Raw genomic sequence first — 18,365 nt, forward strand, 5'->3', positions numbered from 1 at the left:
ATATAGGACCTTTATTATTTTCAGGAGGTTTTCTTCTAGTCTTAGTTTCTTGAGTGTTGTTATCACAAAATGGTGTTGAATTTTGTCAAATGCTTTTACTGCATCAATTGTAATTATCATATGGTTCTTTCCCTTCACTCTGTTAATGTGGTGAGGTACATCGATTGATTTTCATGTGTTGAACCATCCTTGCATTCTAGGAGTAAGTTGTTCAGGACCTGAGTCCCTATGCTCCCCCACTCTCATGCCCCTCCACTGCAGCCTCCCCTTCCTGTCCTGGGGAGTCAGGCAGGGAGTGGGGCTGGCTCCTGAGCCAGGCCCACCCTACCTTGGGGTAGACTCCAATGAGGAGTCTTGGTGTAGAACTCCTCGTTGAGAGAATTGACGATGGCCTGGAAATTGCAAGTCAACTGCTCCTTGATGTAATTTGCCACCTGTGGGAGGGACCACCGAGCACTAAGCAGGGCTGAAGCCCTAACACTCCCTATGTTTTCCAGTCAGAACCATAGGTGGAGGGGAGTGACATCAGCAAAATGGCAGCATAGGAATTTCTAGTGTTCATCCCAACTCAGAAACATCAATTTGAACAAATATCCACACACAAAAATATCTTCACAAGAGCTAAGGATTTCAAGTGAAGAATTATGACACCTTGGTGAAGCTCAGAAATAATAAAAGATTCATTGAAGAGTGTAGGAAAGATAGATTTACATTACCCCCATCACGCCTCCCCCAAGTGTGGGCAGCCCATGGCAGAGACACCTTCCCTGTTGTGGGAGGAGAGTGAAGTGAGCACCTGACTTCACCGTGGACAACAGAGCCAGCCTGAAACAGCACCGGGGTGACTCCAACAACTCTAAGTGGCTCCCTGCAAGCTCCCATGAACCTAGGCCCCTAAGTCATCCTGGCACCTGCTGGCTCCAGTGGCCCCAGGTGGCTTCCATGGCACTAAGCTCCAGGTGGGCTCCTACAAACCCAGGTCCCTGCTCACCCCAGCACTTGCTGGTACCAACTGCCCCAGGCAGTTCCCACAGTCCCACGTGGCTTCCTCAACTCCAGGCTTCCAATGGGCCCCCGTGAACCTGAGACCCTGGCCCACCTGGGCACTGGCTGATTTCATTGGCCCCAGGCAGCACCCACAGCACCAGGTAGCTCCTGGCAGGCTCCCACAAACCCAGGCTTTCAGTCCACCCCAGCTCCAGCCTGCTTTTGTGGCCTGGGCAGCTCCTGAGGACCTCAGCTCCTGGTAGACTTCTGAAAACCTAGGTTCCTGGCCCACCCCAATGCTGGGTGACTCCCATGGCACCAGGCTCCTGGCACATCCCAGCACCAGCTGGTTCATGCAACCCTGTTGGCTTCTATGGCCCCAGGCTCCCAATCAACCCCCGTGAAATCAGGCTCTAAATGGGCACCTGTAAACCTAGGTTCCCAGCTGGGTCCAGCACCAGGCAGACTACCACAGACCCAGGTCCCTAGCCCACCCCAGTGTTAGGCTGGCCTCCATGGACCTAGACACCAGACTGGCTCCCACAGATCCAGGCTCCTTGTCTGCCCAAGCACCAGACTGGCACTAGCAGAACAAACCTCCAGGTTGGCCCCTGAGGTCCCAGGTTACAGGTATACTCTCACAGCCCCAGCCTCCAGGTTCACACTAGCACAAGGCTGGCCCCTATCATCCCAGTCCCCAGGCCAGCTCTCATGAAACCAGGCTCCCGACCCATCCCAGTATCAGACTGGCCTCCATGGGCCCAGACACCAGGCCACCCCAGGAGTCCCAGTGCCTGATTTGTCCCTGTGGACCCAGGATCCAGGTCTGCCCATGCAGACCCCAATCCCAGGCCCATCACTACAGTCTAAAGCACCAGGCCCACCCCAGTGAACCCAGGATCAAGGCCCACCTCCATAGACTGAAGCACCAAGCTGGTTCCCATGTACACAAGCACCATGCTTGCCCACCTGCTGACCCAGGCACTAGACTTCCCATTCAAGGACCCCAGCAGCAAACCTTCCCATGGATACCACTAGTAAGCCCACACAGAATCTTTAGACAGTCTGATTGGTGAAGGGCTGTGTCTGCTAAAGCCAGTCTGTAAACATTGGAAAAAATGCCTACTTCCTGAAATGTGCATATACCAATGCAAGGCACAAGGATCATGAATAATCAAGGAAACATGATACCACTGAGGAAACTAATAAAACTTATTGACTGAACCTAAAGAAATGGAGGTCTACCAACTGTCTGACAAATAATTCAAAATAATTTTATTAACACTTACAAATGGTTTAAATGACAACTTTTATGTTAGCTATATTATATCTCAAAGTTTTAAAAAATTTAAAGATAGATTTTGGGGAAAAATCCTATTAAAGAAATTCAGTGAACAAAAAGAACACAAAGATAGATATCTAAATGAAATTAGGAAAACAACGGAGGACAAAATAAGTTTGAGAACAACAACAAACAGAAACTATTAGAAAACAAGCAAACAAACAGAAATCCTAGAATTGAGGAATACAATGACTTCACTGAAGGAAAAAGAGCTTCAAGAGTAGACTTGACCAAACAGAAGAAAGAATTTGAAAGAACTGGAAAACAAATCATCTGAAATCATCCATTCAGAAGAGTAAAAAGAAAAAAGAATAACTGAAGAAAGCTTATGTGAAATATGGAATATCATTAAAAGGAACAATCTATGAATTATTGGAGTCCTAGAAGGAGAAGACAAGGAGAAAGAGGCAGAAACCTTGTTTAAGAAACAATGGCAATATTTTGGAAGAGTTTGAGAAGGAGAAGTGTTAACTCTTCTCTAAATGTTTGATAGAATTTGCCTGTGAAGCCATCCGGTGCTGGGCTTTTGTTTGTTGGAAGATTTTTAATCATAGTTTCAATTTCAGTGCTTGTTATTGATCTGTTTATATTTTCTATTTCTTCCTGGTTCAGTCTTAGAAGGTTGTGCTTTTCTAAGAATTTGTCCATTTCTTCCAGGTTGTCCACGGTATTGGCATATAGGTGCTTGTAGTAATCTCTCATGGTCCTTTGTATTTCTGCAGTGTCAGTTGTTACTTCTCCTTTTTAATTTCTAATTCTGTTGATTTGAACCTTCTCCCTTTTTTTTCTTGATGAGCCTGGTTAATGGTTTATCAATTTTGTTTATCTTCTCAGAGAACCAGCTTTTAGTTTTATTGATCTTTGCTATTGTTTCCTTCATTTCTTTTTCATTTATTTCTGATCTGATCTTTATGATTTCTTTCCTTCTGCTAACTTTGGGTTTTTTTTGTTCTTCTTTCTCTAATTGTTTTAGGTGTAAGGTTAGGTTGTTTATTTGAGACTTTTCTTGTTTCTTGAGGTAGGATTGTATTGCTACAATCTTCCCTCTTAGAGCTGTTCTTGCTGCATCCTATTGGTTTTGGGTCATCACGTTTTCAAACTCATTCTATGAGGCCACCATCACCCTGATACCAAAACCAGACAAAGATGTCACAAAAAAAGAAAACTACAGGCCAATATCACTGATGAACATAGATGCAAAAATCCTCACAAAATACTAACAAACAGAATCCAACAGCACATTAAAAGTATCATACACCCTGATCAAGTGGGGTTTATCCCAGGAATGGCAGGATTCTTCAATGCATGCAAATCAATCAATGTGATACACCATATTAACAAACTGAAGGATAAAAACCATATGATTATCTCAATAGATGCAGAAAAAGCTTTTGACAAAATACAACACCTATTTATGATAAAAACTCTCCAGAATGTAGGCATAGAGAGAACCTACCTCAACATAATAAAGACCATATATGAAAAACCCACAGCCAACATCGTTCTCAATGGTGAAAAAATAAAACCATTTCCTCTAAGAACAGGAACAAGACAATGTTGCCCACTCTTACCATAATTATTCAACATAGTTTTGGAAGTTTTAGCCACAGCAATCAGAGAAGAAAAAGAAATAAAAGGAATGCAAATCGGAAAAGAAGAAGTAAAACTGGCACTGTTTGCAGATGACATGATACTATATATAGAGAATACTAAAGATGCCACCAGAAAACTACTAGAGCTAATCAATGAATTTGGTAAAGTAGCAGGATACAAAATTATGCACAGAAATCTCTTGAATTATTATACACTAATGATGAAAAATCTGAAAGAGAAATTCAAGAAACACTCCCATTTACGATTGCAACCAAAAGAATAAAATACCAAGGAATAAACTTACCTAAGAAGACAAAAGACCTGTATGCAGAAAAGTAAAAGACACTGATGATAGAAATTAAAGATGATACAAACAGATGGAGAGATATACCATGTTCTTGGATTGGAAGAATCAACATTGTGAAAATGACTATACTACCCAAAGCAATCTACAGATTCAATGCAATCCCTATCAAACTACCAATGGCATTTTTCACAGAACTAGAACAAAACTTTTCACAATTTGTATGGAAACACAAAAGACCTGGAATAGCCAAAGCAATTTTGAGAAAGAAAAATGGAGCTGGAGGAATCAGGCTCCCTGACTTCAGACTATACTACAAGGCTACAGTAATCAAGACAGTATGGTACTGGCACAAGAACAGAAATATAGATCAGTGGAACAGGATAGAAAGCCCAGAGATAAACCCATGCACATATGGTCACCTTATCTTTGATAAAGGAGGCAAGAATATACAATGGAGAAAAGCATCTTCAATAAGTGGTGCTGGGAAAACTGGACAGCTACATGTAAAAGAATGAAATTAGAACACTCTTTAACACCGTATACAAAAATAAGCTCAAAATGGATTAAAGACCTAAATGTAAGGCCAGACACTATAAAACTCTTAGAGTAAAACATAGGCAGAACACTCTATGACATAAATCTCAGCAAGATCCTTTTTGACCCACCTCCTAGAGAAATGGAAATAAAAACAAAAATAAACAAATGGGACCTAATGAAACTTCAAAGCTTTTGCACAGCAAAGAAAGCCATAAACAAGACAAAAACACAACCCTCAGAATGGGAGAAAATATTTGCAAATGAACTAACTGAGCCCGCATGCCTCAACTGGAGAGACTGCTTGTCGTGAACTACAGAGCCCACTTGCTCTGGAGCCTGCACACCACAACTAGAGAGAGAAAACCCACACACCACAACTAGAGAGAAGCCCGCATGCTGCAACAAAGATCCCTCATGCCACAACTAAGACCTGATGCAGCCAAAAATTTAAAAAAAATAAATAAATATTTTTTAAAATTCCAAGGGCTATTTTCAAAAAATAGAAAAAACAGTCCTCAAATTCATATGGAACCACAAAAGACCCCAACTAGCCGAAAGCAGTTCTGAGAAAGAAGAACAAAGCTGGATGCATCACAACTCCTGATTTCAAACTTTATTACAAAGCTATAGTAATCAAAACAGTATGGTACTGGCATAAAGACAGACATCTAAACCAATGGAACAGAATTCAGAGCACAGAAATAAATTCAGCAATATATGGTCAACTAATATTTGACAAGAGAGTCAAGAAAACTGAATGGTGAAATGATAGTCTCTCTCTCTCTCTTTTTAATTTTATTGAAGTATAGTTGATTACAGTGTTGTGTTAATTTCTTCTGTACAACAAAGTGACTCAGGTATATATATACATATATACATATATATATTATCTATTATAGTAATATATTAATATAATTTATATATTATAATATATAATATAATATATATTAATAATATTCTGTTTATATATGATTTATTATTTATTATATTATATGATAGTATAATATATTATAAATTATATTTTAGTATTATATAAAATAAAAGTAAATAGATAAATAAGTAAAATAAAATATTATAATATATAATAATATACAATAAATCTTATATAATATATAATAAATAAATTATATATTATATGGTAATATAATATATAATATTATATATAAATTATAATAAAATATTATATATATTATAATATTATATGATAATTTTTATATATTATATATTATAGTATAATGTATATATATTATATATTATAATTATGTATTATAATATATAATATATTATATATAATATATTATACTACATATATTATATAAATCATATATATTAATATATAGCAATATTAATATATTATACATTATGTTATATATGATTTATTATATATTACTATATTATAATATTTATATTATTATTTTTATTAATAATATTATAAATAATAATAATTATAATTATGTATATTAAATTAAATACATAATATATAATGGAATATTTTATATATATATATATAAAATACATCTTTATCCATTCATCTGTTGATGGACACTTAGGTTGTTTCCATGTCTTGGCTATTGTAAATAGTACTGCTATGAACATAGTACATGTATCTTTTCAAATTATAGTTTTGTCTGGGTATATGCCTAGGAGTGGGATTGTTGGATCATATGGCAAGTCAATTTTAGTTTTTTGAGGAACCTCCATACTATTTTCCATAGTCGCTGCACCAATTTACATTCCCACCAATAGTGTAAGAGGGTTGTCTTTTCTCCACACCCTCTCCAGCATTTGTTATTCTTTTTAATAAATAGTGCTGGGAAAACCAGATATTCATATGCAAAGGAATGAGATTGGACCCTTATCTAACACTACTCAAAAATAAACTTGAAATGGATTAAAGACTTAAACATCAGACCTGAAACTGTAAAACTCCTAGAGGAAAACATGAGGAGACACAACAGAAGAGGCAGCAAAAGCAAAAATAAACAAGTGGGACTACATCAACGTAAAAGGCTCTGCACAGCAAAAAAACAATCAGCAAAATGAAAAGGTAATCTATGGAATGCGAGAAAATATTTGCAAACCATCTATCTGATAAGGGTTTAACATCCAAAATATATAAAAAACACATACAACTTAATAACCAAAAAACCCCAAATAATTGGATTTTTTTAATGGGCAGGGGAAACTTAATAGACATTTTTTCCAAAGAAGACATACAAATGACTAATAGGTACATAAAAAGATGCTCAGCATCACTAATCATCAAGGAAATGCAAATCAAAACCATAATTAAATATCATCTCACTGCTTTTAAATTGGCTATTATCAAAAAGATAAGAGAAAAGTGTTGTGGAGGATGTGGAGAAAAAGGAACCCTTGGGCATTGTTGGTGGGAATGTAAACTGGTACAATGACTATCGGAAACGATATGGAGTTTCCTCAAAAAATTAAAATTAGGACTACCATATGATCCAGCAATTCCCCTTCTGGGTGTATATCCAAAGGAAATGAAATCACAATCTTGAAGAGATATCTGAGCTCCCATGTTTATTGAAGCATTATTCACAATAGCCAAGACATGGAAACAACTTGTCCATCATTGGATGAATAGATAAAGAAAATGTGGTATATATATAATGGAATAATATTTAGTCTTAAAAAGAAGCCAATTCTGCCATTTGCGACAACGTGGATGGACTTTGAGGGCATTACACTAAGTGAAATAAGTCAGAGAAACACAGACACTGTATGATCTCATTTATATGTGGAATCTAAAAACATCGAATTTATAGAAACAAAGAGTAGCAGGGAGGTTTCCAGGGGCTGAAGATTGAGGGAAATGGGGAGATTTTGGTCAATGGGTACAAACTTTCCATTATAAGATGAATAAGTTTTGGGAACTTAATGTAACTATAGTTAGCAATACTGTACTGTATACTTGAAAGTTGTTATGAGGGTAGAGCTTTTATGTTCTCACCATAACGACAACAATAAAATGGCAATTATGTGAGGTAAAGGATGTGTTACCTATCCTTATTGTGGTAAACATTTCACAATATATACATGTGAAATCACATTGTACGTCACATTGTACACCTTAAACTTACACAATGTTATATGTCAATTATATCTTAATGAAGCTAGAAAAAATATTTATCAACTCATAGCTAACATTCTGCCATTACCTCTTCCTATACTCAAACTGTTTTAAAGCAAAGCCTAGATATATCATTTCAACCACAAATACTTCACTATGTGTCTCTAAAACAGTTTCCAAATCTTGGCACTATCGACTTTTGGGGCTATGTTTTACCATCTTTTGCACTATAGGAGGTTTAGCAGCATTCCTCATATCTACCCACTAGATGCTGGTAGTGACCCCCACCCCAGTTGTGACAAAGAAACGGGGACTTCAGACATTGCCAGATGTCCTCTTAGGGGAAAAATCCTCTACACCCCTACCCCCAACAACTGCCCTCTCACATCAAGGCTATTACCTTTCACCTCACCTGCCTTCACAGCCTCACCCTGCTTCATCTCCCCTGCATCCCTCCTTTTGTCTCTCATCACCCGCACCCACCATCCTTTTCTCTCTCTCTCTCTCTCACCTGCCCTCCCTAGCCACCTTCATCCCCCATTCCTGGTTATGTTGTTCACAGCCCACACCCACCACCAGCCATAATACTCACCTCTTCCTGACTAATATCGTCCATGGTGCCCTTAGACAGTGGCAACTTGATGTCCTGCATCTTGCAGGCCTGTAGCAGGTTACGGCGGTCACTGCGTTGCTGTTCAAGCTTGGTCTCAATGGCTGTCATCTCCTTCTGTAAATGGGTCATTTCCCTAAAAAGATCCAGAGAGATAGGTGAGACCCAAATCCAGCAAGCTGCCCATACTACGTACTTCCAAGCCCAGGCCTGAACCCACTCACTTGTTGGCGCCCCCCAGTTTCTTACGAATCTCCTCCATTTCGTGGTTCTTGTCATTCACCTTTGACTTCCTGGCCAGGTGCTGATTCTTCAGGTCTTGTAGCTGGGCCATGGTCTCATGTATGATCTTCATGTGTCTTTTCTCTTCCTGGTCCCAGCAGGGTGAACAGGACAAGAAGTGAAGGCTTTCCCCAGCTCACCTTGGGATCTTCTCCCATTGTCCCCACCCTTTCCACCAGGCAGTTTGTTGGAATCTGTCTTCAATGAGCTCTGCTTTTACAAACCCCCATCACCCCTCTGACTTCTTTTACCTTTTTCCAAATTATTTTGTTGACCTCCTCCCCACCCCAATATACAAGTTGCCTGCTGTAGAAAAGTTAAAAGTACAGAAAAGTATAAAGCAGGGGGAAAATCACTCACAATCCCACCAGCCAGAGATAATCAATTAACTTTTAGCATATTTCCCCTGAGTATTATTTACAGATGACTCTATATAATTGAGACAAACACTATATTTTATTTAAGGTTATTGCTGTAGTCTGATTGTTTGTGTCTTCCCCAAATTTACATGCTAAAATCCTAACCCCCAAAGGTGATGGTATTTGGGAGGTGATTAGGTTATGAGGGTGGAGCCTTCATGAATGGAATTAGTGCCCTTATAAAAGAGACCCCACAAAGCTCCCTAACCCCTTCAGCCATGTGAGATTACAGTAAGAAGTCAGCAGTCTGCAACCTGGAAGAGGGCTTTCACCAAAACCTGACCATGCTGGCACCCTGACCTTGGACTTCCAGCCTCCAGAACTGTGAGAAATAAATCTCTGTTGTTTATAAGCCACCCAGTCTGTGGTATTTTATCATAGCAGCCCAAATGGACTAAGACAGAAAATTGAGAAATAGGGGTGCTGATATTACAAATACCTAAAAATGTGGAAGCAGCTTTGGAACTGGGAGATGAGTAGAGTTTGGAAGAGTTTGGAGGTGCATGCCAGAAAAAGCCTGCATTGCTGTGAACAGACGTTCAAAGGCAATTCTACTGAATTGCCCAGAAGGAAAAGATGAGGGTTGTATAGAGACACCCAATCTTCTTAGAGAATACCTAAGTAGTCATGAAGAGAATGTTGGTAGAAATATGGATGATAAAAGCCATTCTGATGAAGTTTCAGATGAAAATGAGGACACAGTGAGAAGGTGCTTGCTGTGAGCCAAGAAAAGGGACCTCATCAGAATGTAACCATGCAACACCTTGATCTTGGACTTCCCAGCTTCTACAACTATGAGAAATAAATTTCTGTTGTTTAAGACTGCTATAGGCCTTCAAGAAGCAGGACATCAAATTGCCACTACCTAAGTGTATCATGGATGATATTAGTCAGGAAGAGGACAGTATTATTGCTGGTGGTGGGAGTGGGCTGTGAACAACATAACCAGGGTTAAGGAAATGAGTGGCCAGGGAAGGCTGGTGAGAGAGAGAACAATGGTGGGTCGGGGTGGTGAGATACATAAGTAGGGGTGAAGAGGAGATGAGGTAGGGTGAGGCTGTGAAGGCAGGTGAGATGAAAGGTAATAGCCTTTGCATGAGAGGGAAGTTGAATTGTGGGTAGGGCTGTCAGTACGTGATGAGGGATTTTGTCAAATGCTTTTTCTACATCTATTGAGATGATCATGCAATTTTCCCATTTATTCTATTAATATGATGAATTACATTAGCTGATTTTCATGTTTTAAACCCACCTTGCATTCCTGAGATAAATCTCAACTGGTCATGGTATATAATCCTTTTTATATATTTCTAGATTTGGTTTCCTAATATTCTACTGAGAATTTTTACATCTATATATATTCATGAGGAATATAGCTCTGTACTGTTCTTGTGATGTTTCTGTATCAAGATGTCAAGGTAATACTTGTCTCATAGAAAGAGTTGGAAGGTGTTTTCTTATTCCCTATTTTCTGAAAGAGTTTATAAAAAATTGATGTTATTTCTTTTTAAAATATTTTCTAGAATTAATCAGTGAAGCTCTGTGGGTTTGTGCTTGTCATTGTGGGGAGATTGCAAAATATCAATTCAATTTCTTCACTTGTTGTAGATCTATTCAAATTTTCTACTTCTTTATGAGTTTGTTTCAGTAATTTGTGCCTTTCTTAGAGTTTGTTCATTTCACCTAAGTTGTCTACTTTATTGGCATAAAGTTGTTCATAGTATTCCTTTATAATCTTTTTGATTTTTGTAGGGTCTGTAGTAATGCTCTCTTTTTTTTTATTGGAGTATAATTGCTTTACAATGGTGTGTTAGTTTCTGCTTTATAACAAAATGAATCAGTTATACATATACATATGTTCCCATATCTCTTCCCTCTTGCATCTCCCTCCCTCCCATCCTCCCTATCCCACCCCTCTAGGTGGTCACAAAGCACCGAGCTGATCTCCCTGTGCTATGCGGTTGCTTCCCACTAGCTATCTATTTTACATTTGGTAGTGTATATATGTCCATGCCACTCTCTCCCTTTGTCACATCTTACCCTTCCCCCTCCCCATATCCTCAAGTCCATTCTCTAGTAGGTCTGTGTCTTTATTCCTGTCTTGCCACTAGGTTCTTCATGACCTTTTTTTATTTTCCCTTAGATTCCATATATATGTGTTAGCATACTGTATTTGTTTTTCTCTTTCTGACTTACTTCACTCTGTATGACAGACTCTAACTCCATCCATCTCACTACAAATAACACAATTTTGTTTCTTTTTATGGCTGAGTAATATTCTATTGTATATATGTGCCACATCTTCTTTATCCATTCATCCGATGATGGACACTTAGGTTGCTTCCATGTCCTGCCTATTGTAAATAGAGCTGCAATGAACATTCTGGTACATGACTCTTTTTGAATTATGGTTTTCTCAGGGTATATGCCCAGTAGTGGGATTGCTTAACTCCTGATTTGTTAACTTGTTTCTTCTCTTTTTTTTGGATGGTATAGTCAGTTTTATTGATCTTTTCAAAGAATCATCTTTTGGTTTCATTGAATTTCTCTATTTCATTTATTTTTGTTCCAATCTTTATTATTTTCTTCCTTCTGGTTTGTTTGGGTTTAGTATGCTTATCTTTTTCTAGTTTCTTTTTTAAAAATAATTATTTTATTTTATGTATTTTTAAAAATTGTGGTAAAATACAAATAACATAAAACCACTGTTCTACTTTCTGTTTCCAGGAATTTCACTCTTCTGAATACTGGTATAGATGGAATGATACAGAATTGGTCTTTTGTGACTGGTGTATTTCACTTAGCATTTTTTTTCCTAGTTTCTTAAGATATAAGTTTAGGTTCTTGGTTTGAGGGCTTTCTTTTCTAGTAGAAACATTTACACCTATATGTTTCCCTCTAAGCACTACTTTAGCTATATCCCATAAATTTTGTGTGTTTTTCATTTTCATTCAGTTCAAAATATTTTTCTAATTTCCTTTGTGATTTATTCTTTACCCATCTATAATTTAGAAATGTGTTATTTAATTTTTGATTTTTTTATATCCCAAATTTCTTTTTGTTGTTGTTTTTGATTTCTAATTTAATTTTGTTATGGCCAGAGAACATGCTTTGTATAATTTAAATATCTTAAATTATAAAATATAAAAATATTTAAATTATAAAAATATTTATTCAGGATTGTTTTATGGCCTAGAAGGTGTTCTATCCTGGAGAATGTTCAATGGTTGCTGGAAAAGGATGTGCATTCTGCAGTTGTTGGATGGAGTATCCTACAGATGTCAGTTAGGTCTAATTGGTTGGTAGTGTTATTCAAGTCTTTTATATCCTTGTTGATTTTATGTCTAGCTGTATTGAGAGTGAGTTTTTGAAGTTTCCAATTATTATTGTTTAGTTGTCTTTTTCCTTCAACTCTGTCAGTTTTTGCTTCATGTATTTTACATCCTGTCATTAGGTGTATTTTTTTAAAATTTTTATGTCCTCCTGATGAACTGACTCTTTCATCATTATAACATGTCCCTCTTTATCTCTGGCAACATTCTGTGGTCCTAAAGTACAGGCATTTCAACACTCTTATGGTTACCATTTGAATGATATATATTTTTCATCCTTTTATTTTTACCTGTAACATACTTTTCCATTTTTATTTTTAGGTAATTGTAGATTAACATTGAAGTTGTAACTGATGAACTAATTTAGCAAGGTAGCAGGATACAAGATTAACATACAGAAATCAGTCACATTTCTTTATTTTTTTACATTACTTTTATTGGAGTATAGTTGTTTACAATGTTGCGTTAGCTTCTACTGCACAGCAAAATGAATCAGCCATACATACACATATATCCCCTCCATTTAGGACACTACAGTGTATTAAGTAGAGTTCCCTGTGCTATACAGTATGTTCCCATCAGTTGTCTATTTTATACATAGTATCAATAGTGTATATGTGTCAATCCCAATCTCCCAGTTCCTCCCACCCAGTTGCATTTCTTTACACTAACACTGAAATATCAGAAAGGGAATGTAAAAAAACAATCCCTTTAAAAATCACATCAAAAAATAAGATACCTAGGAATAAACCTGACCAAGGAGATGAAAGACATATGCTGAGAACAATTAAACATTAATAAAGGATTTCCCTGGTGATGCAGTCATTGAGAATCCGCCTGCCAATGCAGGGGACACAGGTTCAGTCCCTGGTCAGGGAAGATCCCACATGCTGTGGAGCAACTAAGCCCCTGTGCCACAACTACTGAGCCTTTGCTCTAGAGCCCACAAGCCACAACTACTGAGCCCACATGCCACAACTACTGAAGCCTGTGCACCTAGAACCTGTGCTCTGCAGCAAGAGAAGCCACTGCAATGAGAAGCACGTGCACCACGATGAAGAGTAACCCCCACTCACCGCAACTAGAGAAAGACTGCATGCAGCAATGAAGACCCAATGCAGCCAAAAATAAATAAATAAAAATTAAAAAAAACATTAATAAAGAAAATTGAAAATAATGCAAAGTGGAAACATATCTCATGCTCTTGGATTGGAAGAATTAATATTATTAAAATGACCATACTACCCTAAGCAATCTACAGATTTAATGAGATTCCTGTCAAAATGCCCATGACATTTTTCACAGAAATAGAACAAATAATACTAAAACCTATATGGAACCATAAAAGACCCAGAATTTCCAAAACAATCCTGAGGAAAAGGAACAAAGCAGGAGGCATAACCCTCCCAGACTTCAGACAATACTACAAATTTACAGTAATCAAAACAGCATAGTATTGGCACAAAAACGGACATACCGATCAATGGAACAGAATAGAGAGCCCAGAAATAAACCTACACACCTATGGTCAATTAATCTTTGACAAAGGAGGCAAGAATATACAACCAAAAAAAGACAGTCTCTTCAGCAAGTGGTGTTGGGAAAACAGGACAGCTGCATGTAAATCAATGAAGTTAGAACAAACCCTCACATTGTACATGAAAATAAACTCAAAATGCCTTAAAGACTTAAGCATAAGACATGACACCATAAAACTCCTGGAAGAGAACACAGGCAAACATTCCCTGACATAAATCGTAACAATGTTTTCCTAGGTCAGTCTCCCAAGGCTACATAAATAAAAGCAAAAATAAACAAATGGGACCTTATCAAACATACAAGCTTTTGTACAGCAAAGGAAACCATAAAAAAATGAAAAGACAACCTATGGAACGGGAGAAAATATTTGTAAATGATGCGACCAACAAGGGTGTAATTTCCAAAATATACAAAAAGCTCATATGACTCAACAGAAAACCAAACAACCCAATAAAAAAAATGGGCAAAAGTCCTAAATAGACGTTTCTCCAAAGAAGACATACAGATGGTCAACAGGCATATGAAAAGATGCTCAATATTGCTAATTATCAGAAAAATGCAAATCAAAACAACGAGGTACCACTTTACACCAGTCAGAATAGCCATCATTAAAAAGTCTACAAATAACAAATGCTAGACAGGGTGTGGAGAAAAGGGAACCCTCTTACACTGTTGGTGGGAATGTAAGTAGGTGCAGCCACTATGGAAAGCAGTTTGGAAGTTCCTCAAAAAACTAAAAATAGACATTCACAGGAAGATAGAAAAGGTGAAAAGGCAGAGGGCTATATACCACATGAAGGAACAAGAAAAAACTACAGAAAAACAACTAAATGAAGTGGATAGGCAACCTTCCAGAAAAAGAACCCAGAATAATGATAGTGAAGATGATCCAGGACCTCGGAATAAGAATGGAGGCAAAGATCGAGAAGTTGCAAGAAATGTTTAACAAAGACCTAGAAGAATTAAAGAACAAACAAACAGACATGAACAATACAATAATTGAAATGAAAACTACACTACAAGGAATCAATAACAGAATAACTGAGGCAAAAGAACGGATAAGTGACCTGGAAGACAGAATGGTGGAATTCACTGCTGTGGAACAGAATAAAGAAAAAAGAATGAAAAGAAATGAAGACAGCCTAAGAGACCTCTGGGACAACAGTAAACACAACAACATTCGCATTATAGGGGTCCCAGAAGGAGAAGGGAGAGAGAAAGGACCCGAGAAAATATTTGAAGAGATTAGAGTCAAAAACTTCCCTAACATGGGAAAGGAAATAGCCACCCAAGTCCAGGAAGTGCAGAGAGTCCCATACAGGATAAACCCAAGGAGGAACATGCCGAGACACATAGTAATCAAAGTGGCAAAAATTAAAGACAAAGAAAAATTATTGAAAGCAGCAAGGGAAAAACGACAAATAACATACAAGGGAACTCCCATAAGGTTAACAGCTGATTTCTCAGCAGAAACTCTACAAGCCAGAAGGGAGTGGCATGATATACTTAAAGTGATGAAAGGGAAGAACCTACAACCAAGATTACTCTACCCAGCAAGGATCTCATTTAGATTTGATGGAGAAATCAAAAGCTTTACAGACAAGCAAAAGCTAAGAGAATTCAGCACCACCAAACCAGCTGTACAACAAATGCTAAAGGAACTTCTCTAAGTGGGAAACACAAGAGAAGAAAAGGACCTACAAAACAAACGCAAAACAGTTAAGAATATGGTCGTGGGAACATACATATCGATAATTACCTTAAACGTGAATGGATTAAATGCTCCAACCAAAAGACACAGGCTTGCTGAATGGATACAAAAACAAGACCCTTATATATGCTGTCTACAAGAGACCCCCTTCAGACCTAGGGACACATACAGACTGAAAGTGAGGGGATGGATAAAGATATTCCATACAAATGGAAATCAAAAGAAAACTGTAGTAACTATACTCATCTCAGATAAAATAGACTTTAAAATAAAGAATGTTACAAGAGACAAGGAAGGACACTGCATATTGATGAAGGGATCAATCCAAGAAGAAGATATAACAATTATAAATATATATGCACCCAACATACATAGGAGCACCTCAATACATAAGGCAACTGCTAACAGCTCAAAAAGAGGAAATCGACATTAACACAATAATAGTGGGGGACTTTAACACCTCACTTACACCAATGGGCAGATCATCCAAAATGAAAATAAATAAGGAAACACAAGCTTTAAATGACACATTAAACAAGATGGACTTCCTTGATATTTATAGGACATTCCATCCAAAAACAGCAGATTACACGTTCTTCTCAAGTGCGCATGGAACATTCTCCAGGATGGATCACATCTTGGGTCACAAATCAAGCCTCAGTAAATTTAAGAAAATTGAAATCATATCAAGCATCTTTTCTGACCACAACGCTATGAGATTAGAAATGAATTACAGGGACAAAAACGTGAAAAGCACAATCACATGGAGGCTAAACAATACGTTACTAAATAATCAAGAGATCACTGAAGAATTCTAAGAGGAAATCAATAAATACCTAGAGACAAATGACAATGAAAACACGATGATCCAAAACCTATGGGATGCAGCAAAAGCAGTTCTAAGAGGGAAGTTTATAGCTATACAAGCCTACCTAAAGAAACAAGAAAAATCTCAAGTAAACAATCTAACCTTACACCTAAAGAAACTAGAGAAAGAAGAACAAACAAAACCCAAAGTTAGGAGAAGGAAAGAAATCATAAAAATCAGAGTGGAAATAAACGAAATAGAAACAAAGAAAACAATAGGAAAGACCAATAAAAGTAAAAGCTGGTTCTCTGAGAAGATAAACAAAATTGATAAACCATTAGCCAGACTCATCAAGAAAAAGAGGGAGAGGACTCAAATCAATAAAATAGAAATGAAAAAGGAGAAGTTACAACAGACACCACAGAAACACACAGCATCCTAAGAGACTACTACAAGCAACTCTATGCCAATAAAATGGACAATCTGGAGGAAATGGACAAATTCTTAGAAAGGTATAACCTTCCAAGACTGAACCAGGAAGAAACAGAAAATATGAACAGACCAATCACAAGTAATGAAATTGAAACTGTGATTAAAAGTCTTCCAACAAACAAAAGTCCAGGACCAGATGGCTTCACAGGTGAATTCTATCAGACATTTAGAGAAGAGATAACACCCATCCTTCTTAAACTCTTCCAAAAAATTGCAGAGGAAGGAACAGTCCCAAACTCATTCTATGAGGCCACCATCACCCTGATACCAAAACCAGACAAAGATACTACAAAAAAAGAAAAATTACAGACCAATATCACTGATGAATATAGATCCAAAAATCTTCAACAAAATACTAGCAAACAGAATCCAACAACACATAAAAAGGATCATACACCACGATCAAGTGGGATTTATCCCAGGGATGCAAGGAGTCTTCAATATATGCAAATCAATCAATGTGATACACCATATTAACAAATGGAAGAAGAAAAACCATATGATCATCTCAATAGATGCAGAAAAAGCTTTTGACAAAATTCAACACCCATTTATGATAAAAACTCTCCAGAATGTGGGCATAGAGGGAACCTACCTCAACATAATAAAGGCCATATACGACAAACCCACAGCAAACATCATTCTCAATGGTGAAAAATTGAAAGCATTTCCTCTAAGATCAGGAATGAGACAAGGATGTCCACTCTCACCACTATTATTCAACATAGTTTTGGAAGTCCTAGCCATGGCAATCAGAGAAGAAAAAGAAAAAAAAAGGAATACAAATTGGAAAAGAAGAAGTAAAACTGTCACTGTTTGCAGATGACATGATATTATACATAGAGAATCCTAAAAATGCCAGCAGAAAACTACTAGAGCCAATCAATGAATTTGGTAAAGTTGCAGGCTACAAAATTAATGCACTGAAATCTCTTGCATTCCTATACACTAATGATGAAAAATCTGAAAGAGAAATTATGGAAACACTCCCATTTACCATTGCAACAAAAAGAATAAAATACTTAGGAGTAAACCTACCTAGGGAGACAAAAGACCTGTATGGAGAAAACTATAAGACACTGATGAAAGAAATTAAAGATTATACGAAGAGATGGAGAGATATACCATGTTCTTGGCTTGGGAGAATCAATATTGTGAAAATGACTATACTACCCAAAGCAATCTACAGATTTAATGCAATCCCTATCAAATTACCAATGGCATTTTTTATGAAACTAGAACAAATCATGTTAAAATTTGTATGGAGACCCAAAAGCCCCCTAATAGTCAAAGCGGTTTTGAGGGGAAA

General features: G+C 37.2%; 1 protein-coding gene across 1 annotated transcript; it reads right to left on the reverse strand.

Annotated features, from left to right (window-relative positions):
• Positions 1-1,325: 1,325 nt before the first annotated feature.
• Positions 1,326-18,087, reverse strand: LOC309651943 (structural maintenance of chromosomes protein 1A-like). Its single transcript, XM_082445224.1, has 2 exons — positions 8,698-18,087; positions 1,326-8,609 (listed from the first exon to the last, which is right to left on the reverse strand). Exons 1-2 carry the CDS (start codon positions 8,826-8,828, stop codon positions 8,420-8,422), a joined length of 321 nt encoding a protein of 106 aa, XP_082301350.1. The 5' UTR covers positions 8,829-18,087; the 3' UTR covers positions 1,326-8,419.
• Between the last annotated feature and the right edge of the window lie 278 nt (positions 18,088-18,365).

This window comes from Balaenoptera physalus (assembly GCF_965194825.1).
Source record: "Balaenoptera physalus genome assembly, chromosome: X".
Taxonomy (NCBI): domain Eukaryota; kingdom Metazoa; phylum Chordata; class Mammalia; order Artiodactyla; family Balaenopteridae; genus Balaenoptera; species Balaenoptera physalus.

Coding starts and splice junctions, on each gene's coding strand:
- LOC309651943 (XM_082445224.1), bottom strand. CDS start 8,828: ATGAAGATCATACATGAGACCATGGCCCAGCTACAAGACCTGAAGAAT. Junction 8,610..8,697: donor AAACTGGGGGGCGCCAACAA/GTGAGTGGGTTC, acceptor GGATCTTTTTAG/GGAAATGACCCATTTACAGA.